The following is a 22,892-nucleotide window of genomic DNA, read 5'->3' as shown; positions in this document are numbered from 1 at the left end:
ATATATGGTCAATTTTGGCGAATGTTCTTTGGTTGTTGTTTGCTTTCAGGTTTATATCTATTAGAATTAGGTGCAGGTACGTATAACAGACACCCAACCATAACTGCATAAACACGCAACTGCAGTTAGGTAGTCCAGGGCTAGTATGGTAGTTTAACAAAGTTGTTAGGAACTTCTTTTCTTCTTTTCTTTTCTTCTTTTCTTTTCTTTTCTTTTCTTTTCTTTTCTTTTCTTTTCTTTTCTTTTCTTTCTTTTCTCTTTTCTTTTTTCTTTTCTTCTTTTCTTTCTCTTTCTTTCTTTCTTTCTTTCTTTCTTTCTTTCTTTCTTTCTTTCTTTCTTTCTTTCTGGATTGTGTTTATTTATTTGAGAGAGAGAATGTGGGTGAGAGCAAGTGAGAGCACAAGACGGAGGAGGGGCAGAGGGAGAAGAACCGGGAGCCTCTGCTGCCATGGGAGCCCCAAGCCGGGCTTGATCATGACCTGAGCCAAAGGCTGATGCCCAACCAACTGAACCACCCAGGCACCCTGAAACATCTTTCAAATTTACTGTTTATATGCCCTTGTCTTCATGGTCTAGGATGATACTGAAGCTTGAGCCATCATATGCATGTTTTTGAATAAGGAAAGAGAGGAAGGGCTTGCCTTTTTCTCTTTAGGAAGACTTCCTTGAAGTTCCCCACTAAACTTCTTCCACCTTATTAATCAGAGCTTAGACATGTGGCCATATCAAGACGCAGGAAAATCTGGGAATGTATTTTAGCTGGGCACACTGCTGTCCCAAATGTATCAGTTCTGTTATTGAGAAGGGACATTGTCGTTTGATATACAAAAATTAGAGTTGGGTCATTAATTATGTTATTTAGTTCTTCGTATCCCTTTTGGTTTTACTTGATCTTTCATAGAGGTGGGTTATTATCTGTTACTGCTCATGTATGCCTACTATTCCTTTTGGTTACTGTATGAATCTACTTGGCACATATATACTTATTATGTAATATCTTTTGTTAGAAATTGCACACTATAGTATTTAAATGTCCTTCTTAGTGTTGTTTAATGCAAATTGGCCAGAATTTAACTACTTAGATAAAATATGATGCCTTCTTTTTTACTGGTTTGCATCTACATGGAATACTTTAGATCAGCCTTTTATTTTCGATCTTTCTTAATCACTCAATTATAGTTATTTTTTTTTTGTAAATAGCACTGAATTAGGTTTTGTTTTGTGAGCCAATTTGAAAAATCTCTTTTCTTTCTAATAAGTAAACAGTTAAATCCACTTGAGTGTACAGAGATGACTAATATATCTGACCTTAGTCTGCTATTTAAAAATATTACTTACTATAAGGTTTTATATGCTAAAAAACTTTCAACAAATTTAAAAAAACTTTATTTTTTTATTTTTTTAAAAGACTTTATCTATTTATTTATGAGAGACATGGAGAGAGAGAGAGGCAGAGACACAGGCAGTGGGAGAAGCAGGCCCCATGCAGGGAGCCCTATGTGGGAATTGATCCGGGGTCCCCAGGATCAGGTCCTGGGCTGAAGGCAGCGCCAAACTGCTGAGCCACCTGGGCTGCCCTAAAACCTTTGTTTTAATATTTAGAAAGGTTTGTATAACTATTGGTTATCTTTATAACTTTACCCAATACACTATATCTTCTCTTTCTAGAGAATAACAATACTTACTCATTTCCTATTATAACTTATAAGAACTGATAAAATGAGTATATATTGTCTTCCTTTCTGCTCCTCTGCTTTTCTCCCACCATGTGATTTTGGTAAGTTGTATGCTTTTTGTTAATATTCAGCTTAGGAATATCAAATATCAACATTTGGTGGATTTGTTGGTTTTAAGTGATATCTTTTGACTCCTAGTTATTTTTCTTTATGGTTCCATGGTTATCACTGTATTCATTTTGAAACTGTTTACTCATCTAAGATTATTAAATCTTCTTGCTGAATTGACCCCTTTATCATTGTGTGATATCCCTCTTTATCCTTGGTTATAGTCCCTGTTCTAAAGTCTATTTTTCCAATACTATTGTGTAGATGATAAAGTTCCTTCCTATCTGTAGAAACGGAGCAGTGGTGTTTTGTGACTTTCTACATCCTAAGCATAATCTTGTTGGAATAGAATTGTAATACATTGTACTCTTTGGTGACTTTTTCTTTGTAATTCATATTATGCTCTTGAAATTGAGCCAGGTTGACTGAAGTGGGGCTCAGTCATTGATTTTAAACGCTGTGTGTGTATCACAGTTTATTTTTCCATCTGGGTCCACATCTTCCAGCCCCTTGCTCTATAATATATCTTCACTGTTTTCTATAGTTTCAAATTCTTCATATTAGCTTCTCCTGCCTATAAATAAACTTGCTTCATCTCCTATCAAAATAAGTTTAATTTACTCTCTTGATCTTTAGTTCACCTTTGCCCCATCTGTTCTTGTGCTTATTTATTACTTATATTTCTAACTTTTTGAATTTCCCAACTTCTATTGTGGCGTTTATAGGTTTTTGTTTTTGTTTTTGTTTTTGCTTTGAAAGAACTATAATAATAATAATAAAAAAAAGAAAGAACTATAATAAAGATTTTAATCTGTTGTCTGTCTGAGCATATTATCCTGGGCTGTCATGTCTTTTATGTGTATTTTTCCACTAAGTCAGTTGAATAATTTTTTTTTACTAACACATCCAACTGATTTTTCAGTTTATACTTTGCTACATAAAAGTTCATGTGTGAGGTAAAGATACAGTGATTAGTTTTAAAATAAATGAATATTTATGAAGCAAACATTATTATTACTAGCATTAAAATTGGTATAATACTATCAGGAATGCATACAAAATGACTTTTTTGGATAGCTAAAATTTAAAGACAGTAACTTTAGTGATGAAATTATAAAAAGTCCATTTCTTTAGTAATGGATCTTAGTTTTTTTTAGATTTGCTTATTATTTTGTGTGAGAGAGATGGCAGGTGTGCCCGAGCAGGGGGAGGGAGAGAAAGAAGGTGAGAGAACCTCCAGTAGACCCCAGCTTGAGCATGGAGCCCAACCTGGAGCTTGATCTCAAGACCCTCAGATGATGACCTGAGCTGAAATCAAGAGTTGGACATTTGACCAGGGGTACCTGGGTGGCTCGGTTTGTTGAACCTTCGACTCTTGATTTTGGTTCAGGTGATGATCTCATGGTGGTGGGATGTCAGCCTCATATGGGGCTCCCAGTTCAGCAGGAAATCTGCCTGGGATTCTCTCTCCCTCTCCCACAGCCCCTCCCGCTGCTTGCACACACGTGCTCTCTCTTTCTCTGAATACATAAATGTCAAAAAAAAAAAAAGTTGGATGCTTAACCGACTGAGTTACCCAAGTGCCGCTTTAGTAATTAATCTTAATCATTTAAAGTTTTATCTGAGGTGTGCCTGAGTGGCTTAGTTGAGCATCTGCCTTCAGCTCAGATTATGATCCCAAGGTCCTGGTGATGGAGCCCTTTATGGGGCTCCTTGCTCAGGGGGGTGTCTGAATCTCCCTCTGCCCCCCTCTCCTGCCCCACTGGCTCCTGCACTCTCTCACTCTCTCAAATAAATAAAATCTTAAAAAAATAAAGTTTTATCTGAGATGTATATTTGGTTGCCTTTTTAAAAGCAAAGGAAATGTTTATTAATGTATTGCATAATATCTCCTACATTTGCTTCTGGTCTCAGTATGAATTTTTAATTGCTAGTTTACTTATGTAAATATTAATCAGTTTTGCCTTATTACTAAGTTTGGATTACTGAGCATGTAATAACTGTTTAATGTGATCATTTGAAACAAGATTTAATTACAAGGGATATTGAACTTAATTTGCCCTTTTCTCAAATATGTCAGGTTGTCAACAACGGGAGTTCTGTGCTGTCATACCAAGATGCCCTCTGGACTTAGTAATGAATTTGGGGATGTTTGTCTTCCTCTAAATGGTTCCAAACTAGTGTGTTTTGAATAATTATGTCTACTTTTTATAGCGTATCCCACTCCTGCTTTGTTATCAGGTTGATAGTTCTCACTTCGCACTAATGTTTTGAACTTCATCTTTCCCCTCTACTTTTAATCTACTGTGAGCTTAGAAATCAAACAACAACACTTCTGAGAATTTCCTACAACATGAGAGACAGAGGAAGTTTTCATATAACCTGTACATACAGATAATTGATTGAACTTTTAAATAGTTATTTTTGTGTTACTTATGTCTTCATTTTTACCTGCATTTTAAATAGGCAAATTTATTGGGTAATTAACCACTGAATGGGTAGAATGATCCTTATTACCATAAGCAAAGTTACTGTGTAAACACGTCCATGAAACATATTCTATTGAGATTAGACTTCAAAAATAAATTCTAAATATCATATTCTCATTAAAGAGACTAAAGGGACTGTCTTTCTGTATCAAATTGATACTTGAAAATAGATCGACAGAGGGAAGAAAGAGATGTTCTATGGATACTGTGACATCTCTTCTTTCTTCTTCCTGCCTCCAAATTGTGTGTGTGTGTGTTGTTTTATCTTGGTGAGAGTCTAGAGGAGTTAGTTTAGACAATGGGGATGTTTAATAACAAAATCATGCTAAAGTATTTGAGGAAATGTGATACGACATTAACAACCTATCATTTAAAAAAACCCAATATCCAAAATGAACGAGGCAAAACCAGGAAAGGTAGCTGACTTCTTTAAGAAAAGGTTCATCAACTTACAGCCAATGCAGTCTTGGCATGTACTGGCAAAGGGGTTTATCCGGCAAATGAGTGAGGACATTATTCATCAGTGCTCTGAAAAAGAAAAGAAAGAAAAGAAGTCACATTTTTCTGGTTCTTTTCTCATCTTAGGTCAAACATGGTATTATCATTATTCTTTATGAAACCACAAAAATCTGTTAGTTGTCTTCTGTTTTTTTTTTCTGTAAGTCTTGTTATATTTAAGTGCTTGTTAGTAATAAAATTCGACAAATGATAGTTGTCAAATGGAGGAAGCAGCAATGTTAGTAACTGAAAAAAAGCCTGTGCCCTTCAAAAGTGGGTAGTGAGAAGGAGGTGACTTTAAAATGAATGTTATTTTTCTTTACCAAGATTAATACTGGGCAGTAATGGTGTGCTTGAAAATATTTCAATAAAACATGGTAGTGAGGCTGTATTCAGTTTTGATGGGCTGATGTCCTAGAAGACAGAAGATCTTATAAAATTGTTACGACTACAAAGTAGCCTCAGAATATAATTAAGAGATGGATTTTAGTTGGGAAGGCCTTTTTGGGGTTTTAACAATTCCATATTTAATGCTGTTAAACTTAAAGCAGTAATTTTTATTCATATCTTTTCCTTCAATTGAAATATTTGCTTTAATTTTTAGTACTTACAAGAGAATAAGAGAATTTAGTCCATAAAATGTTAGTGGGGAAATTCGACTGAGGTGATTATCTTCAATTATCCTGCCAGCCAGAAGAAAAAATTGATTCATTTATATATTTAGAATATAAAAACTAATACTATAAAATGCCACGTAAATTAAACATACAGCCATTCTAGTCTGTGGAGATCTTCAAAAACTCCCGGCTTCAGGAAAGTTATTCTGTTATGACTGAGATACCTGAAAAAAAAGAGAAATGACTACAATAAATGTGTTACCTTCTTTTTTTCCTTCTTCTTCTTCTTCTTGTTCTTCTTTTTAAAAATTTTATTTATTTATTCAGGAGAGACACAAAGAGAGGCAGAGGGAGAAGCAGGCTGCAGAGGGAACCTGATTCAGGACTCGATCCCAGGACTTCGGGATCATGACCCGAGCCAAAGGCAGACACCCAACCGATGAGCCATCCAGGTGCCCCTTTTTCTTTCTTTTTAAAAGATTTTATTTTTAAGTAATCTCTACACCCATTGTGGGGCTTGAACTCCCAATCTGGAGATCAAGAGTCACATGCTCTACTGACTTAGCCAGCCAGATGCCCCAAAAGTGTTACATTCTTGATATCCTACATTAAGGAAAGGAAAAACAATAATCATCGGTCTTAGATTTTCTTATATGTTATTCTCATCATACCTTTTCCCTTCTTTTGTGTCTCTAAAAGTTTTTTGTCACTTACCTTTTCATGTCTTGGCTTTAGTTCCCCTATAGTCAGTCAATCAATCAATCAATCAATCAATCAACCACTCTATTCATTCAACTATGCCTTGACTCATCAAATTGCTTTGGCTATCTACTCTGTGGCACTGTGCTAGGTTTATCATCCCTTTCTTTGAGGGACTAGGAGTCTAGAGGGAAGACAGAAGATGAGCAGGTTATTACAGCAATATGGGGAAAAGAGAGAAATGAACAAGGTATGCTCGCTTAGACATTGCAAAGGAGAAAGCACTTGGCTTTGTTGGGAGTGGGGACTGCAGGGTGTGGAAGAGCAAGGGGGCCCGATTAGATGGACAGAAATTTGGATGAAGATGTCATTCATAAAGCAAAGGATGGCTAGAGTTAATATGGGCAGAGGAGATTGCTTGTGCAAAGGCAAGAGGTATGAGAGAGAGCAAGAAGTTAAGGGATCACCAGGTATTTCAGTGCGGTCTCACCACGAAGGGGCTGTGAAGAGAGACAGAGGATGAACCCGGGAGTCAGTTGGGGGCCTGAACTGGAAAAAAAGAGGCCATTCCATGCCTTACTGAAGAGTCTGACCTCACCTTACCTACCCAACTGTCCCTTTTACCTTTCTGCAGAGTGAACCAACCAACTTCTGTTCTGTTGATCTTGTCCTCCTGCCACATTTATTTCTACCTCAGTCTCTTTAGTAGAGCAGTGCGCTGCTCTGACTCTGTTGTCAGACAGTTTGAGTGCTAGTGTTGCTACTTATTAATAGTGTGACCATAAGCAAGCAGTTAACTTCTGAAAGCCTCAGTTTACTCATCTCCAAAATGGAGGTAATATTAGTACCTACTTTATTGGGTTGTAACATTTGAGGCAGTGCATGTCACAAGCACTCAGTCCATATTATTTATTACAACAACACCTCTGTTCATGCCTCCCATTGTGGTTTCTTTCCTTTACTTTTCCCCTTCTGCCTGTGAGTCACATGCAAGTTATAGTTCAAATTTCACTTCCACAAACACATGGACCACGTTGATTTCTCTCTTTTCTCTATTCCGACAGTTCTTAGTGTTGACATCTTATAAAATTTCTCCTGCCAGTCGTCTCCCCAGTCCCCACCAGGTTTGACATTTGCTTAGGGGTAGCAAGAGATGATGCTCATATTAGAGCCACTTCCTTCCCTCCCTTGTAAACCTGGAACCCCATTTGGGGACAGCTAGGGTAAAGAATAGTTATAACACTTTCTTGTGACCACCTCAGAAGTATCCTTTATGTTTTTATTTAATTTATTTATTTGTATTCCTTCATTATTCATTTATTTGTTCTTTCAAGATTCCATTTAAATTCAAGTTAACATACAGTGTAGTATTAGTTTCAGGAGTAGAATTTAGTGATTCATCAGTTGCATATAATACTCAGTGCTCAGCACAGGAGGTGCCCTCCTTCATGCGCATCACCCAGTTACCCCATCTTCCCTTCCACCCCCCTTCCCTCAGCCCTCAGTTTGCTTGCTATAGTTACGAGCCTCTTATGGTTTGTCTCTCTCTCTGTTTTTTTCTTATTCTATTTTTCCTTCCCTTCCCCTATGTTTTTTTGTTTGGTTTCCTAAATTCCACATATGAGTGAAACCATATGAAAATTATCTTTCTCTGATTGACTTATTTCACTCAGCATAGCACCTTCCAGTTCCATCCACTTCAACGTAAGTATTCATCCCTCTGATGGCTAAGTAATATTCCATTGTGTATGTAGATACGCCAACATCTTCTTTATCCGTTCATCAGACAATGGACATTTGGGCTCTTTCCATATTTTGGCTATTTTAGTGCTGCTATAAACATTGGGGTGCATGTGCCTCACCGGTCTCTTTAAAAGCCAGTAGCAATCCCCTAGGTAAAAAGCATTTGATCCACTCCTGCTATACTCCTCTGTTTAGCCCAGTCTTGTATATTTTCCTGAGTCATCCTTCACTGCTCCAGACCCCAAATGGTCACTCATTTCAGTGAATCCTTTTTTTAAAGATTTATTTTATTTATTCATTTTAGAGAGGGGGGGAGAGAGCACGCGTGTGTTGCAAGAGTGAGGGAGAGGGGCAGAGGGAGAGGATCTCAAGTAGAGTCTACACTGAGCACAGAACCAGACATGGGGTTCCATCTCACGACCCTGAGATCATGACTTGAGCCAAAATCAAGAGTCGGAAGTATAACCCACTGAGCCACCCAGGTGGCCCTTTCAGTGAATCTTAATACCAGTTTTGATCTGAACAACACAGGCTTAGGATTTAAGTAACCTCTTTTATCATTCTCTAATTGTTGTGTGTATGTTTGTATTGTTTCCCCACCCTAGATCATAAGCTTCTGGAGAACAAGAGGCACACTTCTCCCCAATGGTAGCATAGCTCTTTACTGAAACATTAAGGTGTAAGCTGCTAGAAGGCAGCCTCTGTGACTTATATTTCAGTGCCACCTCCCCATGATGTCTAGCTGAAATGTTTGCACACTATAAAGGCTAATGAATATTTATGGATGGATCAACAGCAAATCTAATTATCTATGATAACCTAGAAGTATGTGACATCTTAACATCTAAACAATATTCTGATGCTATGAATAACCATGGAAAAATACGGAGGATACTAGAATTTGTGGTACTATTTTTTATATTCATTGAACATGAAACCGTCTGGACTATGCTTCACATGCATTGAACGTTAAATCAAACAGATGATATTTAATAAATTTTGAACAGATTCATGGGGGTTAGAGAGAAAGATAGTCAGGAATCTGATGGGAAAGAATCCAGTATTGACTTTAGGTGATTTGTGAAGACACGGAAGAGGAGGGAGGGGATAGAAGGGAAGAGGACTTGGCAAAAGTGGTTACCGTGTGTGTGTGTGTGTGTGTGTGTGTGTGTGTGTGTGTGTGTGTGTTTAAGATTTTATTTATTTACTCATGAGAGATACAGAGAGAGAGGCAGAGACATAGACAGAGGGAGAAGCAGGTTCCCATGGGGGGCTGGATGTGGGACTCGATCCCAGGACCCTGGGATCATGCCCTGAGTCGAGAGCAGATGCTCAACCACTGATCCACCCAAGTATCCCCAAAATGGCTACTGCAGGAATTTGAGTCTCCAGGGCTCTTCTCCATTTTGCTAGGAAAATGATTAGACAGCCTTTTCTCAGTCTCAAACCTAATACCACAAACTAGGACTCTGACTGAAATGAATTTCTTGGATTAGGATTTAAAGCAAGGGGGCTGAAAGGAATTTAGGGACTTGTTGATCTATGTGATTTTTGGTTATATTTTCGTGCGATTACTTCTTCCAGGAGGTTCAGTTCAGCTGCTTGGTAAAACTCAGTGAAATGGAACTTAGAAAGGGGATCCCTGGGTGGCTCAGAGGTTTAGTGCCTGCCTTCGGCCTAGGGTGTGATCATGGGGTCCTGGGATGGAGTCTCACATTGGGCTCCCTGAGTGGAGCTTGCTTCTCTCTCTCTCTCTCTCTTTTTCTCTGTGTCTCTCATGAATAAATAAAAATCTTTAAAAAAAATGGAACTTTGAGAAAGCCTATTTTAAAAAGCTTTGCTTTAAACTACAATGAAATGCCACTTCATAGCCATTAGGATGGCTGTTTTTTTTTTTTTTTTTTTAAAGAACAAATCTCCAAACAACAAAACCCCAGTAAATAAGAAGTATTGATGAGGATGTGAAGAACTAAGGACCCGCAGAGTTGGCATCCTTAGGCACCGTGCTGAGCTGACCTTTCCCGGGCTGCTGTGGAATGCAGCAGGGCAGGCGGGTGGACCACCGTGGAAGGGGCAAGCTAACTGGCATTGGTACTTACAGTTTAGTAAGACTGTGGAGTCCTCTGAAAGCATAGATGGGTATGGATCTGATCTTATTGTTTTGCAGGCACCTGTTAACACAATTAAAAAAAAAAACCATAATGAAACAGAGTTTCCATTTTGCAAGATGTGAAAAGCTCTTTGGGTGGGTAGCAGTGATGGTAGCACAGCAAATGAATACATTTAGTGGCTCTGAATGTATCTTATAATTGGTTAAGATGGTACATTTAATAAAAAAGATTTTATATATTTATTTGAGAGAGAGAGAGAGAGAGAGAGCGCACAAGCCAGAGGGAGAAGCAGACTCCCCGTGGAGCAGGGAGCCTGGTGCAGGGCTCCATCCCAGGACTCTGAAATCATGACCTGAGCTGGCCACTCAACCAACTGAGCTACCCAGGAGCCTCAAGATGGTACGTTTTACATCATAAATATTTTACCACAATAAACATTTGTTTCTATTTAAAAAGGTAAGCAGAACAAAATAATTTAGTGAAACTAGATTTCATGTCTTGCTATTAAAGTCATGTATGATTAGGCAAGTTTGATTTAGAAATTCTGGTTATAAAGATGAACATGTAATAGTTAAAATTTATTTATTTTATTTTTTATCAGAAGTGTAGGTTTATTCAATTAAAAAATAAAGCAAAAGGATTCATCTCCCCTGAGTCCTGTGTACTGTGTCCTTTAAAGCAGCAGCAGTCACAAGGCACATATGTATGAAATACCTCAAGCAAAATAGAAACTAAACATAAAAAAAAAAGTTATTTAAAAAGATGTTGAAGACCATTTTTTATATGAACATAGACTATAAAAATGGCATTCTTTTACATTTAAAAAATTATTTCTTTACTTTTACTAAGAGAATAAACAATGGTGTAATATTTTGTAATAGTTAAAATTTAATATTTGAATTTTCTGTAATTCAAAACTTTAATGTAAGTAAGTAAAACTTTAATGCACAGTAAGGCATTTAGTAATCAAACAGGCCCAGAAGTCGGACTTTTTAACATTTTCTGGTATCATAGAAGGATCAGTGTTTAACACAGTGCTGGCAAAAGTTCAAGTATGTGACATCTTTAGGCCTGAGATCAGATTCCATGTTAGCCACAAATCTGCCCAACAAGTCAGCTTTAATTTTATTAATTTGACACCCCAAGCCTTGCTCCAAAAAGTGTTTGAGGAAGCTTATAGGAAGTATTAATGGCAAAAGAAAAAAAAAAGAAGTAAAAAGAATCAGGATTAGAAGAGTATAAATTAGACGGGCATGTCAAGACAAGAATGCAGTCTTACGTAGCTAACGAGTCTTACAGGATGAATGGCCTTGGGTTAACTGGAGGTCAAAGGAAATAGGTACCAGGGCACAAGCAATTGCATCAACTGCACCCTTGTAAAGCTTTGCACTTCTGCAAGTACTGGCCCCAGGTTGTAGGGAATGGCAGTATAAGGGTTTCGAGCCTGACTTCTTGTTCTGAGTGCAGGTCATAATTGTCCTTTGGGGTGTTCTGAAGTTTACATATATATATATATATATTTATTTATATTTTATTTATAATAAATACTAGGAGCAATAAGGAAGAAACCAATATGAACACATTCTTTTTAAAAAGATTTATTTATTTATTAGAGACAGAGGGAGAGGGAATCTCCAGTGGACTCCTTGCTGAGTGAGGAGCATAACCCCAGTCTGGTCCATCTCATAACCCTGAGATTGTGACCTTGGCTGAAACAAACAATTGGATACTTAACCAACTGTGACATCCAGGTGCCCTCAAGTATAAGCAAATTCTTAGTTAATTAGAAATTTTGACTAAAAGATTTCTCATTTCCCCAACATGCAAGAAAATCTAACTTTGTAAAAGTGTTTTTATTAAATTTATTATGCATTTAACAATTTCACAGAACATGCTGTGGTTCTCATCACATAGTAGGGAATGCATCTGTCTCACAGTGAAGCTTTAGTATGTATTTACTTGTTTCTAACTGTTTTAATGATTAATGATTAATAGACTGTATTGCATAGAGTTTGAGCAAAGCTCTATCTCTAAAACCAGGTAGAGTTTTTTTTGTAATTAGGCTATTTTGATCTATTAGTTAAGACAAATTGGCTACTCAAGAAGTATTTTGTGGGGGACACCTGGGTGGCTCAGTCGGTTGAGAGACTGACACTTGATTTTAGTTCAGATCATGATCTGAGTGTTCTAGAATTGAGCCCCAGGATTGAGTATTCTCTCTCTCTCTCTCTTTCTCTCTCTGCCCTTACCTCTGCATGTGCTTTCTCTCTCTCTAAAATAAATAAATAAATAAATAAATACTAAATAAATAAATAAATAAATAAATAAATAAATAAATCTATCTTAAAAAATAAAAGAAGAAATTTGGGGTGCCTGGCTGGCTTAGTCAGTAGAGCACTGAACCCTTGATCTTCTCGTTATGGGTACGAGCCCCACGTTAAGTGTAGAGGTTACTTAAGAATAAAATCCCCCAAAAATTAGTTCAATTTTTATTATGTAAAAATGCTCAACTACTGTGTTACATAAACCTGAATTTTGATTTTTGAAGTCCTTACTCCTTTTAAACATGTGGACATAAGGTGGTGCTACAGATCAGAAAAATTCTTCAGCCTCCAAAAATCAGAAAACAGAATAAGGAAGCATCCTCTTGAAGTTGTTTTTTTTTTTTTTTAATTTTTTTTTTAAATTTATTTATGATAGTCACAGAGAGAGAGAGAGAGAGAGAGGCAGAGACACAGGCAGAGGGAGAAGCAGGCTCCATGCACTGGGAGCCCGACGTGGGATTCGATCCTGGGTCTCCAGTATCGCACCCTGGGCCAAAGGCAGGCGCCGAACCGCTGCACCACCCAGGGATCCCCCCTCTTGAAGTTTTTACATAAGGCCTAATTTTGAAAAGCTCTTCCCTGCTGGTTGCTAAACATTCAGAATAAAGTTCTGAAATCATTTTAATTGAAAATTTTATTTTTGAGTATGAAACATACTTTCTTGCAGATTATCTGAGTTTTGTGTACATTTCATCAAATGAAGTAGATTAATTTTTCTTCTGATTTTGCTCTCTGCTATTTTAAGAACAACGTATAGGTATATATCTATGTGCGAGATTTCCTCAGTGTAAAACCATTACTAAAACTGACATAGGTATGAAAATGAAACTAGGAATTCTGAGATAGCAAAATTCAAGCACAGGATATTTAAACCCAGCAGTTCAAGGATGATATGATTTAGTCACAGAGCTGGACTAAATAACAGGTGAACATAACCTGGGCCATGATGGATTTTTGGAGTATGCACAAAAATGCTGAACGAATGGGAATCTTGCATGTCAGATGCTATTTGAGGCCAAAATAAAACTTAACCTGCACGGCAGACATGTGAATGGAATTAAGTTTCCCAAACAACATGCTCTGGGGTTTCGAGCCACCATGCTTTGCTCTTAGGTGGAGATTGAATTGGTAAACATATGGGAAAAATTTCTTCACAGTCTAGTGTGTGGCAGGAGAACTCATGCTCCAATTTCCTTGGGAACAAGTATCTGCAATTTCTCTAGAATGGCTTCTAGAAGTCCTCAAAACAAAGTTACCTGGCAGTCTCTAGCTAACCCCTAAATAATTTCCCCGAGGCAAGGTTAGTGTTAAGCAGTGGTATAGTGCTGGTCTGAGCAGAAGTGGGAAGAGACAGGCCCAAACAGTGAGTTAATTTTAATATTGGGAATTAGATTTTTTTCTTACAGCTTCTGAAGATTATGGTACTTCCTGAAGCCATCAGGAGGAAGCTTTCTTATTAAATTCCACCGAAGAGACCTGAAATAAATGTAAATGTGGTTACAATTGGGTGGTTCTTCAAGGGGTTTTTTCTTCACTTTTAAACTACAACAGTATAAATAGTCATAAGCTTTATTTACTTTAGCACCAGCTTTCAGGAAATGTTTTATTTCATAATGTTACTCTCATATCCATAGTACCATTTGAACTAGGTCTGTCAGTTTTGTATTATTAAAGAAATTTATCTTTTCTTAAATTTAGATTGCAACATTGTAATTCTGATGAAACACAAAAGTAATGAAACTGGGAAAATACTTGTCAGTTACATTTTCCTTTTCTCTTTTTATTTAACAGACACTAGAAAATATCTCAGTTTTGAAGTGACAATAAAAAGTGTTTTCTGTTTAAAGCACATTCAAGAACTTAAGTAATTTTATATTTTTCAGTATTTCATTGCTCACATCCCACTACCTTTACTTCCTCTTAAAATTAATTATGAAGGAAACTGTTAATTGGTAAGTACAATTGAACTGTCTTTATTCAATAAATGATTTCATTTCAATTTCTAGTAAATTGCATAGAAGGATTTTCCCTTGAGTCACAATTTGATACGCAGCTTGACACAAACCAGGTCCACATAATTGTGGTTATACTGAAAAGGATCTAAACATTTGATTTTTTTTTTTAAGAAAAGCAATGCAAGGTAATAGGAACAAAATTAAAGAACCAAAAACCAAACCAAACAGAACAACATCCAAACCATTGCAGCTGGAGTCCCTTGCACGAACCACATACATCATCTTTCTAATCTTTCCTTGTCAGTCTCTTTAACTGTGAAAGCATCGATTTGTACTAGATGACCTGTAATAATATGATGCACTGGCACTATCTTTATATAATATGATGGAGAAGATGCTCCTTGTTAAGTAAGCAATAGACTACATTGTCTGGAGGTTGTCTGCTGTGGAATAAACACTTGGAAATACTTAATGGGCAAAGAGGACTCAGTTACCACAATGTCACATAGTTGACAGTGTCACACACAATCGACAGTGTCACACAGTAGGCACTACCGATCTTAGTTGTTATGTTGGTTTGGACCATTGTTGCTTAAACTTGAGAATGAAAACTTCTTAAGGCAAAATGGTTTCTCAGACTCCTCAGGACACAGTTTTGGAATCTAATTTGAAAAATGCTATTCTAGAGTCTGGGAGACCATGTATTCTCCATAGGGATGCTGTTCCTCCAAGGTGTGAAAACTGGTTCTCAAGGAGGGGAAAAAAATCTTACTTTTTTAAGTGGATGAAGAACAGATATACATAAACAGATATACAGTATGTTTGTAATATTAAAATTTCACAGGAGGGGACAAATAGAAAAAGAATGTCTAAAAGGGCTTGGGGAGGTAATAATGAAAAGAAAAAAAGCTTAAGAAACACTGTCCTTAAACACTATACATAATAGTCACTTAGTGGTTTTTTTAATGAATGAATGCCAAAGGTTGATTAACTACTAACTCTCTCATGAAATTGTTCTAGGCTGCCGGACTATCACTAAATGGTCTTTCATTCCTTAGGTTAGCTAGTTGAGAATTCCTGCTTTCCTCATTATTCTCACGTGGCTTGGCTCTTCAGTTCTGCTTTACATCTTGTTTACATGTTTGTGTTGTATAAAAATAAACTGTCGAATATTTGAATTTGACTTAAAAATTTGATGAAAGCTTAGTGTGTTTTTAAAAATGTGTTCATTCATGCATTCATTCATTTTCTCAACATATGTTGAATGCCTTCCATTTGCACTTTGTAAAAAAGGATAATATCATTGCTCTTAAGAAGCTTATACTCCATTTGGGTGACAAATAACATATTTTATCTATAAATAGAGAGTTTTCTTTGGACGAAAACTTCAGTTTTATATAGCCCAGGGCTAAAAAGGCCATCATCTTGTTTTATTTTTATTTATTTTCTTGTAAATTCAATTCAAAAACAGGGTTTAGAGTTTACTATACTCTTATGGGAATTTTGGAGATTATATAGAAAAACCAAGTTTTAAGCCCCCGTTGAGCTTATGGCATTTCCCTTTTTCTGGTAGAGAAGATCAGGACCACAGTCACTATAGTAGAAGGAGAAATGTTTGATGTGCTTCAAAGAGACACAAGTGAGGATCTATGAGAGAATCCAAGAGCAAGAGGCTAATTGCACCGGAGTGGGAAGGTTATTCTGGAGGGAAGGAAAGCTTATTTAAGGACTCCTAAATAATGTTTCTTAGAAAGTTGTTTTTTTATTAATGGTGCCTAGGATTTAAAGGCTACTTCTTTCTAAATGAAGTCAAATATTTTTACAAATCGCATTCTCAATATTTTTCTGATATCCTGTTGAAATAGAAAAAAGTAAGTGTTGTTATTCTCACTGAGTAGGACAAGCCAAAAACCTTTTTACTATGATAAATTCTTGTGTTTTAAAATATAATATTCTGACTCTTTACAATGTGAAGTGTGTGTGTGTGTGAGAGAGAAACTATCTTAATTATTATTGTCAAAGCTAGCTGTAGTTTTGATAAAGAAAGTTCTGATAATTAGGTTATGTAGTTTAGCGATTAAATTCTAGGATCTTATAGGCAGCCCTCACACTGTCAAAACTAATGTTTAGGAAGCCAGAACGATGCATAAATAATCATATTGTCTGTTTCTCTTGTTTAATTGCATTTATGAGAAATGTCTTAAAAAATCCCAACTTCAATAAATATTACTTGGATTATTGGTTTCTTTGATACTTATATATGATCTATTCCATTTCCAGTATTTCTCTATGAGAGTTCCAATTCAAAATATGGCAGGAACTCAGTGATAAAATTTGACATTTACTCTTCTAATATATTTGCTGTTAAGCCTAAGGTTCCTTTTTTCTACGGAATTGAATGAAGATAAGGGCAAGGTGTGTTGGTGAGTCGGAATTCTGCAGAGAAAAATAGAAATGGACAATTTGAATCAAGTTGCTCAACCCAAAGCACAAGAAGCTGCTATTTTTTAACAAAAAATAAGGTGTTATAAACATAAACTCCTGAGCTTTATTACTACGTCTTCAAATGCCTGTTGAGAATTTCTGTTGAGTGACCTGTTAATCTCAAATTGAAAATGCCATCTAAAATTGCAGTCCTAATCTTACCCACTTACTGTCACCAAGTCTCCCCATTCTCCCATCACTATATTACTCAGGATGGAAACCCTGAAGTCATCTTAGATCCTTCCTTCTCCCTTGCCTATCTTCATGAGGAGCTGTCCCATCCCGTTTTTTCTTCTATACCGTGGGCTGAAAACCGGTGGCCCAAAGGACTGTACACACCTCTTTTTGAGTGGCTGTATGAATGTATGTATAAATGTATTGAGCCAGAACAGTTTTTTATTTTAATTTGAATCAGAATGCTTTCAGGCATTCTTTAGGGGCATGTGCTCTTTGGTTAGTCATTGTCTATCTTCTTGCAAACTTCCAGTTCTCTCCCTCTCTTCCTTTCTTATGCAAAGGTTAGTTAGGTTGTGGGAGTATGGATTCAATTCTTACTTGTAAGAAAGTGAAAAATGAGACTGGCAGCATCAGGGTATTCTTTGATTTTCTGGTAATTTGATACAAGTGATTTTCTGGTATTCTGGTGATAACTGTTTCTCTTTGCAAATAGAATGAAATCATCTCAATTTTTATACAGATCAGGTCCAGTCAGGATTTAAATCATGGAAACTCTCCACAGAATCTCAGATTATTATTTTATTCTACTAAAATATTATTATTGTTTTCTGTTGACTAATTACTATGACAAAGAGCTACGGTGACCTGAGGATAGGATAGAATGCTAGCCTTAGGGGATCCCTGGGTGGCGCAGCGGTTTAGCGCCTGCCTTTGGCCCAGGGCGCGATCCTGGAGACCCGGGATCGAATCCCACGTCAGGCTCTCGGTGCATGGAGCCTGCTTCTCCCTCTGCCTGTGTCTCTGCCTCTCTCGCTCTCTCTGTGTGACTATCATAAATAAATAAAAAAAAAAATTAAAAAAAAAAAAAGAATGCTAGCCTTAGTTCAGGTGGGATTGTCACCTTCTTTGGAAAACAAGCCTTTGTGTGTGGTTTAACCTACTTGATGTTCTTAGCTCATTACCAATTTGGATAAACTCTTCAGGTCACTATCAATTGATTCTGTTAATTTGATGGTACTATCATCTACAGGAACTCTGAGCTCTAGCCCTCTCCAACTCATATTTCAAGGAATTGAGTTGCTGTGTTATGTGGTTTGGGTTGGCAAAAGCAGGACTTGCCCATATTTGTAAACTTAAGAATTACTCCTATTTTGTCTTCATATACTCAAAAGTCAGCCATAAGGCACTTAAACATCTGGATGAAACAAAACACTCAGCAAAAACATTGGATTAAAGTATCTATCCTCCAGTGATGTCTTTTGAAAAGTTTCAGCCATATGTGTGTGACTGTGTTGCTAAAGTTTGTTGAATTCAAATTAGTACTAGATCAACAAACCACTTGCTACGAGGATAATTTTCTTTTACATATATAAGTTTGAGTTATTTGGAAAAAAAATCAATATATCTGAGTCAATGTGATTCAGAAGAGTTAGATTTTAAATGTGAAGTTCTGGGAATATTTTATCCAGTTTATTTCACTTGTTTTCTTTCTTTTTTTTAATTTATAGATAAGAGTGTTTCCAACAAAGTCTAATAGAGCTCTTTCAATTCTTATACTAAGAAAACTCTATATAATAGTTTAACTGGCAGCCTTTTTCTTTAGTAGCACATAAATGATGACATCTTTTGTTTAGATAAAATACGGCGATACTAAATACGTCATAGGATTATTATGAGGGTCTAAATACATTAATGTATCTAAATACTCCATAGGATTATTATCAGGGACTAAATAGATTAATATATTGAATAATTTAGAGTGGGGCCTAGCATTTAATAAATGTAAAATAAATAGCAGCAATCATTATAATTGACCGAGAACAATGACATCATCTTTGAATAAAAATGCATTAATAATGACAAGGCCTTAATTATAATTTTACAGGCGCTATTCTGGCCGTCAGGATGAAGCCATTCTTTTCTACTTACATTAGAGTCACATTTGAAGAAACTGATGGAACAGCTCGTAAATTGGTCTCATCACAGTCAACCTCTAAACCTCGGCAAAGACATTGCATGGGCACAGAACCGACCACTGAATAAGGAGAAGTCGTAAGGAATGGGGATAGTGAAGGACCAGGAAGAGGAGGGTAATGAAAAGAAAGAAATGAAAAGCTATGAGAAAATTATTTAGTACAAAAGTATGTTGTACCTAATCAATATGGACAATGCTTTAAATTAAGTTCACAAAGTTTGCTTTTAATGTTAATGATGCTACAACATTAAGAACACACACACATTTACCAGCCCATGCATTTTTGTAAATAGCAGACTGTTCTCCATTTGTTGCAAAATGAATGTAGGCATCTGCTTTTACTCACTCGAGGAGAGTGGTTATGTCCAGGGGTGACATGATAGTGTGTGATGGGCTTTAATGTCCATATTAAAGCTGCTACTTAACAATAAAGTATTTATTAACGGCATAGTCAAACCCTTAATGAGAGGCTAAGTCATTTTTAACTAGGGAGAAAGAAGAACTAAGTGTGGATTATAGTGTTGGTAGAATTTTTTTTTTTTCTAGAAAATTCAGGAGTTTGTTAAAGGATTTTTTTTTAAATGATCTTTTACTTATGTAGGGATGTAAGGATGCCTAAAATGTCATTTATGGGACTGAACTTTTTTCATGCATAGCCAGCCATTCTATTCTCACTGCTAGTTTTGAAAGAGGGAGAATTGGATGTGTGCCTTTGGCCATCTTGTGGGGCTGTAGTGATAGTCTTACAGATGTGATCCCATTGTTCTAAGCTCTCTTAGAGACTGGTAATGATGTGTTCCCATATAGCTCAGTAATAGAATAGGATTGTTATTCAGTGTAATATAGTCTGATTCCTGGCTTCCTGGGAAATGGTTGATTCACGAGAGCCATGAGGAGTGCTTCCCATCTACATTTATTTTGAAACCCTAACCTGTATAGCCGAGGTTACAGACTCATATGTCTATGGAGGACTGACACAAAATAGGTGTAGGCCTTGTCCCTATATCCCAGTGGAAGAGCTTCTCCTAACTGTTGCCACATTAGGATAGGAACATGTGTAACCAAGTCAACCAACTTTCTCAAAGAAGCCAGAAATACAATGTTGTATATATACTTATCTATTAAAAATGATAATAGAGAGCTCAAAATATTTTAAAATATCACAGAACAAACAAAACTTTCTATGAGAATTTTTTGTTTGTAGGTTTCTAGTTTTTGATCTTTACAGTAAAGCTTTCAGAGAGCAGAAAATCCTCTTAACGGCAAAGTAGAGATTTCTATGACAAAGCTGGTGGATGACTACTAACCAGCACGATTGGCTACAGACTTTGACCTAGTAAATATCCTTTTGCTCAGCTATGAGGGGACAGGTGTTCCTCCTCTCCTCCCAAATAACTCTACAGACTATTTTACAGGGTTACAAGAGATCAAAATCATAACTTAGGTTTTGTGTTTTTAGTAAACAGAGCCTCCGCCAAGAACTTTTAAACAGTTTTATGGTTGTAAGTAACCATTTTGGCTATGGCTCTCTGAAAACTGATTCTGTCTCCAAGTTAAAGCCACGTCTAACATGAATGTTGTGGGGAAGGAAGGGTGTGGGTTGGGAGAGAGGATGAAGGTTTTGAGTGTGAGACTAGGAGGGGTAAAATGGAGGGAATGAAATTAGCATTACTTCCACCTTTTTTTTTTCTTTTTATATTGATGGAGCTAAGATAATTCATATGTTTATTACAGGGTCACCTGTCATGGGGAAAAATGAAAAAATAACACCTAAATATCCAACATCAGAAGAATGTTTAAGCAAATTATGACACTTAAACATATATAGTATATTCAAAAAAGAGCTTTTAACAGCATGGATACCTGATTATGCTAAAATGCTAAGCGAAAACATGATAAAAATGGTGTGTACAGGAAATTTCAAAAATGTTAAAAAAGACAAAGAAACGTACCAACAAGTTAATGCTGGTAGCCTCTGAGTGGTGAAATTATGGTTGAGTAAACAATTCTTTCTAAATTTCTGTACTTTCCATATCCGTCAAATTTAAACTTTAAAAATATATTGGTTAATGATTGATTTTCCATGATATTGTTCTTGAGAGGTGACTTTATAAATGTGAATTTCTCACATTCTTTCACCCAACCAAGAATTATTATACACCATTCTCGGTTTAATTTCCAATAAATTCTTATACTAATTTGATTTCAATAAAGTGGTACAATAGGAACTTTAAGTTTCACCCCCAAATTTTACACTATATTTTCCATTCTGTTTTATACTGCTTTTATGCTTGAAAAAGACAAATAATTATTGATCACCACTGCTTCCTGCACTCTTTAAAGAACTCTAATTTAAAATTATATATTTGTTCTTTAATAAAAACCGTTAATCTTTTTTTGATATATCATTTACTGTATAAATGATATAGAAGTTAGCCATGTAAACTTCCTATGAAGTTATACTTAGGACACATTTCTCCCAAAGTTCAGGATTAGGCAAAAAGTTATTTCTTTTACTGACTTGATCTGTTTTTTTCCCCCCCATTTGTTTGTTTTTGCTCTACAAGCCAGGCTATAAAAGTTTTGCTACTCATTATTTTCCTTCTTTAGCCTGATTACTACAAAATTCAGAACTAAGCTTTGGACAGTTATTGAACTTCTCAGTGAGGATTTCCTTATATAAATTTTCTTCCCATTCTCTTTCCCCTTCACTGTTGAATTTTTGTCTTATATATTCTATTAATGGCTTAAATCTGTTAGTAGTCATATTTCTATTATAAAATCCACTTGGGAATAAAGAGATATAAAAATATTCAATTAAAATTTAAGAAATGAAAAGACTAATCAAACAACAACAAAAATCTATGTTTTGCAGTAACATGACATAATCCATTAATTTTTTTGTATGATATTAGCAATTGAATTATGTCTGTTACCTTTTTTCTTTCCCAAAAGGTTTCAGCCTTTCAGTGCTCATGTAATTTGGTCTCTGTGAGAAAATGTGAGGCTGAGACAGATTGCTGAGTAGCTTGTGGGTTTACAGAATGGATGCATGCTTCCTTAAATTGGGGCCTGTTAGTATTTTTTTTATTAATCGCATTTGAATACTGAAGATAAAAAAATTAAACTTTTTTTTTTTTGTTTTTTTTTTTTAAATTTTATTTATTTATGATAGTCATACAGAGAGAAAGAGAGAGGCAGAGACACAGGCAGAGGGAGAAGCAGGCTCCATGTGCCGGGAGCCTGATGTGGGATTCGATCCCGGGTCTCCAGGATCGCGCCCTGGGCCAAAGGCAGGCGCCAAACCGCTGCGCCACCCAGGGATCCCAAATTAAACTTTTTTTAAAAAAAGCTATACTTTACTATTTGTGATAGAACATAAAGGAAAAATTATAGTAAAGGACCCCCTACACACACACTCGCCCACTATTTAACCAAGGTTTTGTAAAGCTAGGATCAAAATGATAACTCTAAAGCACAAATTTATATTTGCATAATTTATTACAATAAACAAAATTTATTTAAAAGGAGCTATTTACAAGATCTTCCTGTTCTAAAATATCACAGCCTGTCCTGAGGTTATACCCTCCCACAGCCCCTTCAGTGTTTTTAGAAGTTCTCAGTATGTGACTAAGCATAGCAGGTTATAATTAATGAGGCTTTTTTGTAGTTCTAAAGTAGTTTAGACCTCAGAAGATTTTTCACTTGCAAACACTAAAATGCAAACAGCTTCTCTGCTCTTCTGTTTCTACAGTTTCCTTGGTATCAGAGGCTATTATGACTGTGAAAAAAAAAACACCATAAAATAGCAACCCTGAGGGACATTAATTCTGTTCACAACAATACCTGGCATGATATATATTGCTTTCAAACTTAAGATCTCTGAGTCACTTTTAAATAAAATTCTCAAATTAAGGCTGCATGTCTAATAGAGTTTGTTTTAGAAAACTATAATTGACCTTTTTAATAAAAATATGTTGGATGTAACTTTTAAAAACATGATATTTTCTTTGAACTCATGGGAAAGGAGACTCAA

The 22,892-nt window shown here is 36.1% G+C and overlaps 1 protein-coding gene across 2 annotated transcripts in view; it reads right to left on the bottom strand.

Moving 5' to 3' along the window:
* RXFP1 (relaxin family peptide receptor 1) overlaps positions 1-22,892 on the bottom strand; it is a 94,828-nt gene that overhangs the window by 19,935 nt on the left and 52,001 nt on the right. For both annotated transcript variants that reach the window (XM_026008063.2, XM_072724924.1), the window contains exons 4-9: positions 18,811-18,916; positions 13,670-13,741; positions 9,930-10,001; positions 5,541-5,612; positions 5,383-5,454; positions 4,727-4,801 (exon numbers count right to left, since the gene is read on the bottom strand). In XM_026008063.2, the coding sequence (XP_025863848.1) occupies positions 4,727-4,801; positions 5,383-5,454; positions 5,541-5,612; positions 9,930-10,001; positions 13,670-13,741; positions 18,811-18,916 (469 nt within the window). The remainder of the gene's footprint in view (positions 1-4,726; positions 4,802-5,382; positions 5,455-5,540; positions 5,613-9,929; positions 10,002-13,669; positions 13,742-18,810; positions 18,917-22,892) is intronic.

The sequence above is a fragment of the Vulpes vulpes genome, chromosome 10, assembly GCF_048418805.1.
Source record: "Vulpes vulpes isolate BD-2025 chromosome 10, VulVul3, whole genome shotgun sequence".
NCBI lineage: Eukaryota > Metazoa > Chordata > Mammalia > Carnivora > Canidae > Vulpes > Vulpes vulpes.
The sequence above is the reverse complement of the archived record's forward strand: the minus strand, read 5'-3'. Positions and strand labels throughout refer to the sequence as shown.